Here is a 12,987-nt window from a genome sequence, read left to right as displayed (position 1 = left end):
GAAATGAATGATAAGAGTATGCAAATCGGATATCTTCCTTAATAGCCTGCTGTTTCATTCAGCTGTGTGGCCAGGATAAGGAATACCCACTGTGTCTAATCACATCTTCTCCCTCTCATTTCACCTGAGGCATATCCGCAATCTAGTCTATTTTTGACTGGCATAACAGCATACATTGTTCTCTGCTGTCTCGCACAGGGAGGGGAAAGCACGTATTTACCAGTAATTGGTCTTCTACTTTGAAATATGAACGACGTTTAGGCAGCAACAGTCTGATGACTTCAGTCTTAGCACATGATTAAATCTGACTGTAGACAGGTGGATGCGGCGTAGGGATATGGCTCCAGCAGTTCAAAGTGCAACTTGCAGGGAAGCAGAAGTTATCCTCGACTTTAACTTAACCCAGGAAATAATTTAAAGGCTCCTCGACGCTCATCCTTCAGTATACCCGTGTTGTGTCGAGCCATGACACCTGCCATGCACTTAATAAAGTTGCTAACAGATTGCAACACGCGGCCCCTATATGTCTGTTAGGAATCTCATTCCTCCGCGTTCGATTTTCAGTTTTTCAATCAACGTTGCGGAGGGCCCGCTGTGCTGTTGTTGAGGGGAAAATCTCATTCACGAGCTGGCCGACGGCTAACAAGGTCAAATGACTCTCCAGATGAGATAGACTGTGTCAGGAGGAGCAAACACACATACCACCTGCCATTCATTCGGTCGGTCCGTCTGTCTATCAGCGGCGTGCAGGAACTCGCCCTGAATTGAGTGGCAATAATAGAAGACTGAGGAGGGAAGTGTTTACTGCTGATAGGAATATCATTACAAACTGTGGAAATCAGGGAATCACAGCAAAACCAGTTAGCCAGCTCATGTAGCAATCAATAGAAACCTACACTGTTTTTTTTTTTTTTTCCCTTTCCCTTCCTCTCTCCTCTCATTTCTCTCTCCCTCTCCCTTTCGCACTCTCTTTTTCTCCGGTTGCTATAGTGACGTGAAATGGCTGCATTCTGCAGCATTGGACCAGAGCGGGGGAATCGCTCTTGCAGCCTGTGAGCAACATTGTTTTACATGATGGTTTCAAAACACACACACACACACACACACACGCACACACACACACACACACACACGCACATACAAGGATGCAATTATGCTAGCATGTCCCACAGTGCGTGAAGAGTTTAACAAGTTGAATGTTCTTTTAAATGTCACATTGTTTTCCATAAGCAGCGCACAGTAAACTGACACCGATGCTGTCTTTACAGTTCATCCATCACAAGTTTAATGACCTCGTGAACAAGCCAGGTTTATCTTCCACTGTTGGTAATTATATAAACAATGCGCTTCAACTTACTTCAAAATGATCCGCCACATATAAAGAGCATATATGACAACTTATTTTTTGCTGGGCTGTGTCTTCTCTTGCACGGTGACCCAAAATAGGCAAGAATATCACATTTTAGGTGTCTATAACTTTCCTCTCCCTTCCCATCTCTCAGTCGATATCCACAATCTCTCATTTTGACAACAAGAACTAATTAAAATGTCCCTTCTATCGCTTCCTTCTGTCTCTCTGTCTTCCTCTTATCTCCCCTTTTTCCTCGCACTCACCTCCGCTACGTCTCTCTGTGTGTCTGCAGTGTGACAACGCCAAGGGGCTGAGGGCCTTCTTTGATGCCATATGCTACGGTCCCAAACACCTGATGATCTTCGGCGGTGTCTGCCCATCTGTGACCTCCATCATTGCAGAATCCTTGGAGGGCTGGAATCTGGTGCAGGTAGGACTGACGCTGTATAAATCACAATGTGTGTGTGTGTGAGAGTGATTGTGTGTGGTGTAAAGCCTTTATGACAAAGACAGCCCTGTTGTGTTTGTAGAAGAAGTCTCTCACTGTTCCTGTGTTTCCAAAAACCTGCATTTGCTGCTTAAATGACTTCCCGAAAGTTCTTGTTTCTTAGTTTTTTTTTTTGCGGTGTGCAGATAGATAGTTCCTGGGATTTCAAAGGGGTTCAAACTCATGGCTTAATCCTTCATTAACCTTGCCGGGGTGAGTGTCTAATTGGCATCGCTCTAATCCGTAGAATCCTCCTCCATTTTACAATCAGAGACAGAGTCAAAATGGTTTAAACTCGTAGTGCCAGAACCAAAAATCTGTTGTTAAAAATGCGAGCTTGACATCCCTAAGCACTTGGACTTGAGTATACAAAGAGAAGCATAATATTAAATTATAAAACTGACCGATGACTTTTTAGCGAGATGCTGTTTCATGCATCTCACACGCCTGAAAATATGCTTTGGGGGTGTTTTGTCATCGGTATGAGCTTATAAAAGAGTTATGTCTCAGGTCAGTTGACGCTAATTACCTACCAGACATTTGTATAATAAATCTTACCATTCAATTGCTTCCTAAATGGCATTAGCTGCCATTAACTCTGCAGAGCTTCGTGATTGCTCACTGTGGAAAGTAAAACGCCACTAATTCTTCCATCTGGCAAATGTTTGACCCCTTTAGTTATTGCTTACAGTTTCTTTGACCGTGTACTGTACCAAAGAGCCTCTTTCCAAATAATACATTTCATTTGCTGCGAGCCTGGCAAAGGTTATCAGGCGCAGATAAGAAAGGAGTGAAACTTGTGCTTGGACGCGATAGCATAATTCAAGAGGCGGCGTTTTGAACTGAATGTCACGTTTCACGACATATTTCTTCCGCTTGCAGTTATTGTGAGCCTGCTGCTTTTTTTTTTTAATATTCCTTCTTGCTGGCTGTTTAGTTCGGGTCAGTCAAGGGAGAAAAGATCAGCAGGACGATGAATAAGAATGATTCATTTTCTGTTTCTGGGTTCCTCTTGGTGATAATGATCCCAGCCTAGACGCAAAGTTGAAGCCATAGTTGAATTTGAAGTGCTCGTAAGTGATTTGTCTGCGTGGTTTATGTGTGTGGTTGTGTATGTATGTGTGCTCCGCTCTTTATTTATCAGCTTGTTTGGCAGTGATACCTGTGAGAAGTGCAGCAGCAATCTTCTGCTCTGCAGAACACTGTGTTTGGTACAGTGTGTTCCCCCGAGCACTTTACCAACTAGGCTCTTTTCGCTATCAATTCACGGACCAACACCAACAAATTCAGCCTGATCCCAAATACACATTGTGACGCTCCCTGAATACCACACAGCAAGTGACTGGGGGGGGAAATGTAGAGGTGAATGGCTAAAGTCAAGGGTAAATGTAACTGCTGTTGCTGTAACCAACTAAACTGCTTTTTTTCCCAGCAGACTTGTAGTTGCAAGAACAATCTGATTTTCTCATCAACAGCTTTTCGGGACAGTGTTAAGACTTGATACACGGTGAATCAGGCGTCCATCGAGGAGCTATAGTATGAGACGTACCAATTTGCTGTTGCTTATAAAGTCTCTGAACCCTGAGCTGTTTTATTTGCTTGATTTTTACTCACACGGGGCACATTTTTCCCTGCAATATAAAGTTCCACACCTTAATGGAAACAGCACATTACATGTTATAGTGCATCAAAGTTTGATATTGCATTTTTCCGTATGTGCAAAGAGAGCAAGTTTTCTCTGTAATATTTCAAGCGGTCTCAGGTGGTTAAAAAGTAATATTTAGGTCCAAATTTCGCTCTTGTACACATTTGTGTTATCAAAAAACCCTGACAGAACAATGGATGAATTTATTTCATTTATTTATTGAACCCCAAGCAGTTTCTGGGTGTTTTATGCTCTACACTTTCACTCGTTGTAGGCTCATTTTTCATACAATGTCTGGTGCCGCTATGGAAACAGCACATTCATGCCTAGAAGTCGAGAGAACTAAAAGATGTCTTTAGGGTTAGTATAACAAATTTATAATCCCATAAATCATAAAAGAAAGAGAAAACACGAAAGTTGAATGTCTTTGATTATTTATTACACACAAAAAAAATGAAACGAAAACTGGACTTACAACATTTGTCCAAGTGCCCACTGATAGTACCGATACTGAGAAAAAATGGTGACTTCACACGATAGGTATTTTATTCATTACTATTATTATTTTATTTATGCTTTGTTTACACATTACATATATTTTTCTACTTGTGTGCGATCTGCTTTGTGTAAACACAGCCTACAGTTCAGCCTGGTTCAGGCAAAAAAGTTTTTTATTTTTGCTATGTGACCTGGGGCTGCTAGGTGGAGCGGTGGTTAACACCGTTGCCTCATAGCAAGAAGGTCGCTGGTTCACGTCCTGGTGAGGACACCTGGGATCTTTCTGTGTGGAGTTTGCACATTCTCCCCGTGCAGCGTGGGTTCTCTTCGGGTTCTCCGGCTTCCTCCCACAGTCCAAAAACATGTTGAGGTTAATTGGTGATTCTAAATTGTCCGTAGGTGTGAATGTGAGTGTGCTTGGTTGTCTGTCTCTAAGTGTAGCCCTGTGATAGACTGGTGACCTGTCCAGGGTGTCCCCTGCCTTCACCCTAAGTCAGCTGGGATAGACTCCAGCCCCCCATGACCCTAGTGAGGATTAAGTGGTGTATAGAAAATGGATGGATGATATGTAACCTGGGATTTGATTAACACAAATGGTTAATTTTAGTAAATGTTTGTGATTTTCGATGCAATATCCCAATTTTAAGATTATTTTTGGTGAATTTTTCCAATAGAATGCCACGTCACGGATTGTCAGAAACTCACACGTGTCACCTCTTTAGTCCTTGGAACACATGGAAGTGTTAATGAAAACATGAGCTTTGCATTCTTGATTATAACTGTGATCCAGGATTAGAAGCTGAGGTTACTGTTTTCTAAGATGCAGACTGTCTTTGCAGACCTGAGCTACATCCTCATCACAGCATGAGTCATCAAGCTGCTGTAATGGTAGACGGAAATCTGCAAGAGTACATGTTGGTGGCTGTAAACAACACACGAGATAGCTTTCTTTTATTGCACACAATGCACAGAAAGGTGGCACCTTTCTGTTTAGTTACGTATTATATTGCACAAGCTGGAACCTGCACTTGAGGTCATCACTGTAAACCTGTGTGCTCTCAGTGTGTCCTTGTATGTTTGTGAATCTGACTATGAAATTGTGTTTCGTATGCAGTGGATGCTCAACTGTTATCATGAGAAACACATGATAGAGTATGCTAGAGTAATGCTTTTGTCTGAAGGAGGGGAAGAAAATAGGGATTGAAAAGAAGAAAAGGAAGAATCTCCCTGAGCCAAAAAGAAAGGAGGGAGGGGAGGAGAGACGATTCCAAGTTCTGAATCCTCCACCCTGCAACTTTTAGCGTGCCACATCAGTGGAAATCTGTTTTTAAAGCTGTGAATTCTGTCACCCTGCATATTTATTACCCCCCTCCCCCCTGCAGAACTCAAGTTGGTTTGGAAGGAAATAGAGAATTTTCCATGGTGATTTTATGGGCCAAGCTTAACAAGCTCATCATTTCCACATCAAAACAGGGAGCTGGCAGATACTATCTACAGTGGAGATAGCTGAGAGAACAACCACTCCTGGAAAAAAAAAAAAGAAAAAAGCTTAATCATACACCCATAAAAATAGCATTCAATCAGTGTTGATGCCTAATGAAGTCAGCTTTGAAAGGCTCAACAAAAATAAACTCCCACTGCATACCCGTTCATTACGGTCTATGCGCACACTTGAATGCACATTCTCACACTTTGAACAGAGCAGGTTTTACAGGGGGAGCGTCAGTGCTGATATTTTTGTACTGAAAGTCAATAGCCAACGTTTTTTTCCCCCCATTCCTAACAGGTAAAAATAGACTTCAGAAATGAATTGTACCCTGAGACGTCCCATATAAGAATTAGAAATAAGGGATGATGGGGCCGACAGTGATGCAGATAATTATGAAAGGACGGAGGGAAGCGGAGAAACGATCCAAGAAACAAACAGTGGCAGGACGTCCTCCCTCCACAATATGACAAGCAATCCATTATGAAGATGCATGACTTAAAATCATAGATCCCTTCAAAATGGATGATTTTCTTGTTTCTTCGCAACGGTTTAATTACCCCTGAATTTCTCCTGAAATCCCAGGAACTATGTCAGCAGAAAAGTTTCACTAACTTTGGTGAGACTGTCAAGCTGCAGAAATATCAGATGATGAAGAGGCTGTCGAATAATGGCGACAAAGTTAAAGAAAACAAATGTCGTTTTCCATCCTGTAGCCGAACCCAGAGTCCATGCAGTCAGTAAGACAGCAGTGTAAGTGTGGTCAGCTGAAAATATAGACGATACAGTCTGAGAGGCTTTACAGGCAGGAAACTATTAGGGATGCACGATATGTCGGGGACCACGTTGGTATCGGTCCGATGAACAAATTTAGACGATGTATAAAACCGATGATTGTCTAACATTAGCGCCTTCGTCTCTACATTTGCTGCTATTCCACAGATGTTTTTCCTTAAATGGTCCTGGACTTGAACGTTAAATATGTTCAAATATGTTTTACTTTTGTCACGTAATAAAGAAGACCATGTGGTCTAATTTGGTATGGGCTTCTTTTGAATAGTTTTCATGTTCTCACAGTCCTTACTTACAAAAATTGAATATCGTCATCGGTGATATCAGAAATCTTAATATCAGATATAGGTATCGGCCAGAAATTGTAATATCGTGCATCACTAGAAAATACAGTCATGACTCGATACTCCGACACTAAATGTAAAACCTTCTTTTATGTCGGATAGCAAGGCTGTTGGATTGTCAAGACGGAGGTCGAGATACAAGGAGGGCTTGATGCCTGAAGGGTCATTTGTTGTTAATATAGATTGTTCATAGTTGTTATAATAACTAGTAGGGCCGAATAGCACTTTGTGGTCTCTGGATATTCCGGCCCAATTAATGATGAATATCAAAATATTCTGTGCGGTCGGGGGGGACACTTCCAACCTGGAGGAGCACTCCAATGGGATGGAAGTGGCCAGAACGCACAGGCAGTACTTGGCTGCTGATGCTTGTTTAGGATAGCAGTCCCAGTTCTGTTTCCACCATCGGTGGCGCCGCCGCCATCATCACCGCCGTCACTATACGTGTTTACTTCTGCAAACACTCGGTGTGTGTGACGTTGTCGTGTCCTCTTCTGCACATGCGGGACACTTTTGGGTTGTATGAAGTTCACACAGCAGATCACATACAAGTCACATGTAATTAGAAATGTGAACAAACTCGCAAAACCTCAAATTTTACAAAAAAATCTGAATTGAGCATTAAGTCCTGCAGTCTGAACGTAGCCAATCTGTTGGATTGTAATACGCCGTTATCCTTATTTGTGACATAAAATGTCACGTCGGAGTCGGAATCCAAGGCTGTCGGTATGTTAAGGAGATTTTTAATGGGTTTCGTTAGTTTTTCCTAAAAACATGTCGGATTGCAAGGTTTTCGGATTGTTAAGGGTCGGATTATCGAGTCACGACTGTATATACAGTTATGAAACAGGGGAACATGAGATGGCACAAGGGCTACAGCAGTGCATACACTGACCAACGCATGCACACACACGTGCGCACAGACGATGACACGTCACACAGCGTTCGGTTTACCAGCAGCTTATTGTTCCACTCTTCATGTACTGTATGAAAGGACTGATCTGTTTATCTGACGGTCTGATTCTGACTCACGTCTTGCGTTGCCGTCGAAGTGGCTTGGTGTTTGTCAACCTCCATCCCCGAAGCAGCTTTGCATGCCTCCGTACTTTACACACACACATTTTGTAATGCATTACTGTACATGTGCTAAAATGACTGCCCGAGCAAATTAAAATGGTGGATAAGAATGCTACCAGGGCCAGCGGACAGATGGCGAGGAGTGGATTGAGGGAATGACGGAGAAATAGGCACACGGGAGCAGACATGGACTTTAATAGCATAAAATTGAAATTCAAAGAAGCAGGGCAACAACGCAGCTGTGTGTGTGTGAGCTGCCATCATCCACAAATGCCACTGATTGCTGTGTGTTTTTGATTTTTTTTTTTTTTTTCTATTTCCGTGAGACAATGAATGTTGGAGCCATCCTCTTGGCAGCCATCTTGGTGTGCGATTAACCTCGTGTTCTTCTCACCATGATATTATATAATTCCAGAAAGCATTTGGCGAGCTTTTGAACAAATTTCTGGCGCAGGTATCTGAAACCAGTTTCTTTATACTCTCTTTTTTTTTTTGGTCATTTTCTCAACTTAGGATCCGTCCTTCCTCTCCCCCCCCCCCGTAGTGGAGGGGTCTATTTTCGGTGTACAGCTCGCTGAGTGCCAGGAAATAGCCCTAGCCCACCCTTCCTCCAGTTGCTGGCCCCTTCTCGCTCACCAATTAGGCCTATCAGCGGCGGCACTGTTCATTTTCAGCCACATCGAGTGCGTAATGAAAAATTATGCTTGCCGATCGTTTTGCTTCTCGTAATTTGGTGGAGAAGTAGAAGACAAGAGAGCCTTGTTTTATTCTTGCAAAGCTGATAATTTGTAGAAGTGTTGTAGAGCGCAGGATTTTGATTTGATTTGTGTGTGTGTGAAAGAGAACAATTGTACTGATGCATGTAGATGCATAATCAAGTAAAATAAAGAAGTCAAACCTTTCTGTTTCCTGAGTTACTAGTCTTAGTTTAGATATCCCCGAGCATCCGGTGCCTCGGTGTGAAGGTTGCAAAACTTTTTCACCAAACCTCTGATTCATTTATCTTTTGGGGACACTGAGTAATGAAGTCAATATTTAGGAGGGGGAAAAAGTGGATGCGCCTTCTCAACGTATTATGGTCAAGATCTGGACAAAGAGCTAATATTTACCTGTATATGGAACTCATTTTTCTTCAGTACTTGCTGTATTGATTGTCGATGCTTCATTAAACCAGGCAATTTAGGGACAGGGAAGCTGCATCCCTGCTGTGCCAACGAGCATTCAGTTGTTTTTTTTTGTTTTTTAAAGCCCCCACCATCTTTTTAGAGTCTTCTTTTTCTTCCTATTTTCTTTCTCTCACTCTCCTTGAGTGCTACACTGGATGCTTCAATAAAACATGTGATGCCTAGCACTGCAGTATTCTGCCTCACTTACGTCAAATCCTCCTGTGTACCGTATCAATATTTCATCACTTTCAAAGTTTAGGCTAAAATCTAGTGCGAGGCCAGCGGATGATGTGTGCATCACAACGGATCATCATATATCAACATTATGAGCTACACTTGCTGTGTGTGTCTTGAGGTTGTGTGACTCTCCTCTAGGTGTATAATGACGGCCCTCAAATTATTCATATTTGGTTTTAAATGTGTGTTTACTAACCACAAGGTCCGGTCTGAAGGATTCATTTCTGACGCCCCCCCTCCTCATCTCTCCGTCTCTGTGACTGTGACTCTGAACAGGGCCACAGGGAAAAAGATAGGATACTTAAGAGAGCCAATTAGGCCTGATTTTCTTACTGTCTCAAAGCCTCTAGGCGAGACCCAGGGGAAACATGAAGTGGTGTCCCCCCCACTCTATCCGAGCCAGCCCAAGTCTGGGTTAATGCTGTCTCACAAACTGGCTCGAGAAGCGCTTAATGTCATTGTGTTTTTCTGAGCGGACAGAGACCAGATTCTGTTGCTTTATGCATCCACAGTATATGGAGGTACCATTTGGAAAATGAGTGGGAGGATGACTCAACAGCCTTTTTTATGAGTTGTAAATTACACTCCAGATTTATGGGGCAGACTGTTGGTGAAGTTAAACAAGGCAAATGTTGACATTTAAAGCAAAGCCAGTTCCAAGACAAACGAGCCCGCTGCATGGATGTAAAAATACTTCCTCTTACTTCCAATGTTTTCTCTGCTGTGATTTCTCGCTTATTGGCAGAGGCAAAGAAAAAGAAGCCGAAACAGACAAGAAAATATTAATTATATGCTTTGCTGTGCATTAATCAGACATTTTTGGTCGTGAATGCCGCCTGCGCTTGCAGAATGCATCAGCATGTATGGTGCAAAGCGGAGCTCACACGCGCTGTTGTACCTATTCACAACGTCGAATGCGCGCAATTTGACAGGAAACACAGTCATTAGCTAATTAGCGGCGTTTGTTGAATACAGCCCGTTAACGTGTTGCAACTGTGGGTGTCACGTATTGAATAAACATGCTAGTTCAGAGGCACCGACTAAGAACAAGAGCTTTGACAGAAACTCGTGCTGTTTTCTCTTCTTCCTAAGGAAGTGGGGACAACAGATGGAAACAGCCTCTCTTTTTCTTGCTTTTCACCACCGACACGTCTCTTCGACACCGAGGTCTACGAGACAAATTCAAAAGGAATACGAGATGAATACGCGCCGAATTCCACCCTTGTGTTCGAGTACTATCATTCTCCCGGTAGTTTTCTGACAGAGGGCGAGTGGGGAAAAAAATAAAAAATCAGCGCGTCACACTCGTGGCACTAATGATGGTGCGAGACCTGCCAGCCACCAGCACCAACAAACAAACTAGACACATTAATAGCTTGTTTTTTTTTTATGCTTCCCACTGGGATTTGATCATACACACCCATCTTGTGAAGAATTTAAGATTTTTATTTTTTATTTTTGGTGCCCCCAAATCCTGGTTCTCTTCCCGGTTTCTCTCTCTTTTCTCTTTTGGGGTTTCCACGCTTTGATATTCCTTATTTAGGTCATAACACTTTGAAGAGCTGGCTGGATGTATACAACTTTTCCTTCTCGATGGAAATTAGGCTTTGAACAAGAAAAAATCTTATGATAAATTGAATTTGTTATTAATCTCTATCTACAATTAATTTACTGTATTAAGCCAGTCTTGTGTGGAGGTTGACTCGGGTTTTTTTTTTTTTACTTTGGGGGCTGAAATATATCCTCTTAATCAAGTTAATTTGCAGTTTGACTCAGGCTACTGTGTCACTATTTTCAGCTCTGATGGAGAGTTAAAAAAGAAATCATAAGAAAAAAAAAAGGCGCAAAGAAGCAGAAGAAAAAAGAGAAATTAGTCAGAGGCACAGTGTAGAGAAGAGAAAAGGGAACTGAGGAGGAAAACATGAGGTAAAACAGACAAATATAATTGAAGGCATAGCGGGAGGTTGTGCCGAATGGCTGCGAAAGTAAGATCAGAGTTTCCCTGCACATCAAGGATGTCAGGGATACAATGCAGATTAAATAAAGTAAATGAAGAAGCTCCACTGTGATCACAACTGCATCTCATTTTAGATTCCAAACTTTGTACATGTGGGAGGAAACTGTGTTACTGATTGCAAAGCCGAGGAACTAAAAAGTAAAACCGGTGTCACAGATGTATAAAAGCGTGGCTTTTACCACTTGAGGACATCGTATTTGTTCTCCTTTGTTTCAATTAAATATGTCCAGAGTGCATTTGAAATGAATACGAGACAATTTATTGCAAGTTCTAAGTAGGAATAAGTACTTTTCCTCCTAAACCTTGCAGAATGTTAAAGGCTGCAGGCTCAGTAATTATGTCACGTTTAATGAAATATTATTTGATGCCTTTTTTTATTTTCAATTTGGATATGGTTTATTAAGAATGAGCGATGTATGAAAAGGATGTTTAATGCCTGAGAAGAAGTTTAGTGTTCTTTTCTATTTATGTTATTTTAGGTCCAAATGTTAAAAATAAACGCAATGTTTAGAAGAATCGCTGATGCAAATGAATACTGACAGGGTGGCTGTCGGCGGGAGTCGTGGAGTGCAGTTAAATAAAACACTTTTTCCAGTTGCATCTTTTTAAAGATTGGTAAGAATATGTTAACAGGTCATTTTCAAACCCAAGTGAGTAGATTTATATTTTTGGTAATTTGCATGCCAGTGCCAGAAGCTTTTCCAAAACACCTCCCGAAACCTTCTCCTCTTGATTCCCTCGGTTCAAAGTCAGACATCGACCCCAAAAAATTAGAAATGGGCTTCTCTGTGGCCAGCATTAGGAAGATCCTTTGAAACGATATCAAAAAAAAAACAAGGGCGGACTCGCTGAGCATTTGGACATCAAAGAGGACCCGGCTCCATTACAAGCCATTAAAACCATAACGGCTGCTTGGAAAGATTGAAGCTTAGAGGATCGATAAAGGGCAGTTTAACTGTCTGACACAGCTCACTAATATCTGAAGCATCAACTCCCATTCAGAGGGAGACAGAGAAAGATAGAAACGATGAGGACAAACTTAGTGGGTGAGAGAGGGAGGAAATGGAAAGAGAGAAAGACTCCTGAGATTATTACAGAGTGCTTTCCATCCTCCGTTGCTCCCTGTTGTCTTCCGTCTCTCACCCCTCCCTGATGTACAGTCGTCCTGTACAGTGACGACACAACCTGATGTCACAGCAGATTGGCCCTTAGGATCATTTAAACCCCCGTTTATACAAACAAACACTCACACAGATGCACTCATTTGTACAGGTTTACTTAACAAAAAGAAATTTTAACGAGAAAAATTCCACACTTTGATTCCAAAAGTTGTACAGCAAAACGAATTTCTCATGTGCAACTGATGGCTGCATTTACCTTAATTACACTAACTACTCACCTCCCCTCATTGCTCAAATTGCATCCATCTTGAGCCTGATCAGAGTGTTTTGTGCGACAAACACCAGATCCGTCCCGAAACGCTCGGAGACTCTTCTCCACCTCCTTACTTGATTAAATTCCCTTCCCTCTTTGTCACTCTTCTCTGTCTCTCCCTCCTCCCACGCGATCCTCTTTCGCTTTATCGGGGCATCAGAATGCGGAAGCGTTAAGCCTCCTTGAGATTGATACTGAGCTCAATGCTATTTTCATTCCCTGTTTGTGCAGTCATTGAATACCTCTCTTTTTCACCTGCGGCTACAAATGGAATCCAGCGTGATAAGTCGTGATAAACGATGATGTCTGTAGCTCCGGGCCGCTTCAACTTAGTTTCTAGAAACATAATCACAATAGAAGTTGACATAAATACTATAAAAACAACTGAAACGCCATGTTATATATGGGTCTCTACTCCTGTGTATGAATTCTGTCCATCCATCCATTATTACA

General features: G+C 42.0%; 1 protein-coding gene across 1 annotated transcript in view; it reads left to right on the top strand.

Moving 5' to 3' along the window:
• Nucleotides 1-12,987, top strand: part of gabbr2 (gamma-aminobutyric acid (GABA) B receptor, 2) — a 197,711-nt gene that overhangs the window by 55,538 nt on the left and 129,186 nt on the right. Inside the window, exon 2 of the mRNA XM_008297079.1 lies at nt 1,644-1,781. Coding sequence (XP_008295301.1) covers nt 1,644-1,781 — 138 coding nt within the window. The remainder of the gene's footprint in view (nt 1-1,643; nt 1,782-12,987) is intronic.

Source organism: Stegastes partitus, unplaced genomic scaffold, assembly GCF_000690725.1.
Source record: "Stegastes partitus isolate 25-593 unplaced genomic scaffold, Stegastes_partitus-1.0.2 Scaffold1184, whole genome shotgun sequence".
Lineage (NCBI taxonomy): Eukaryota > Metazoa > Chordata > Actinopteri > Pomacentridae > Stegastes > Stegastes partitus.
The sequence above is the reverse complement of the archived record's forward strand: the minus strand, read 5'-3'. Positions and strand labels throughout refer to the sequence as shown.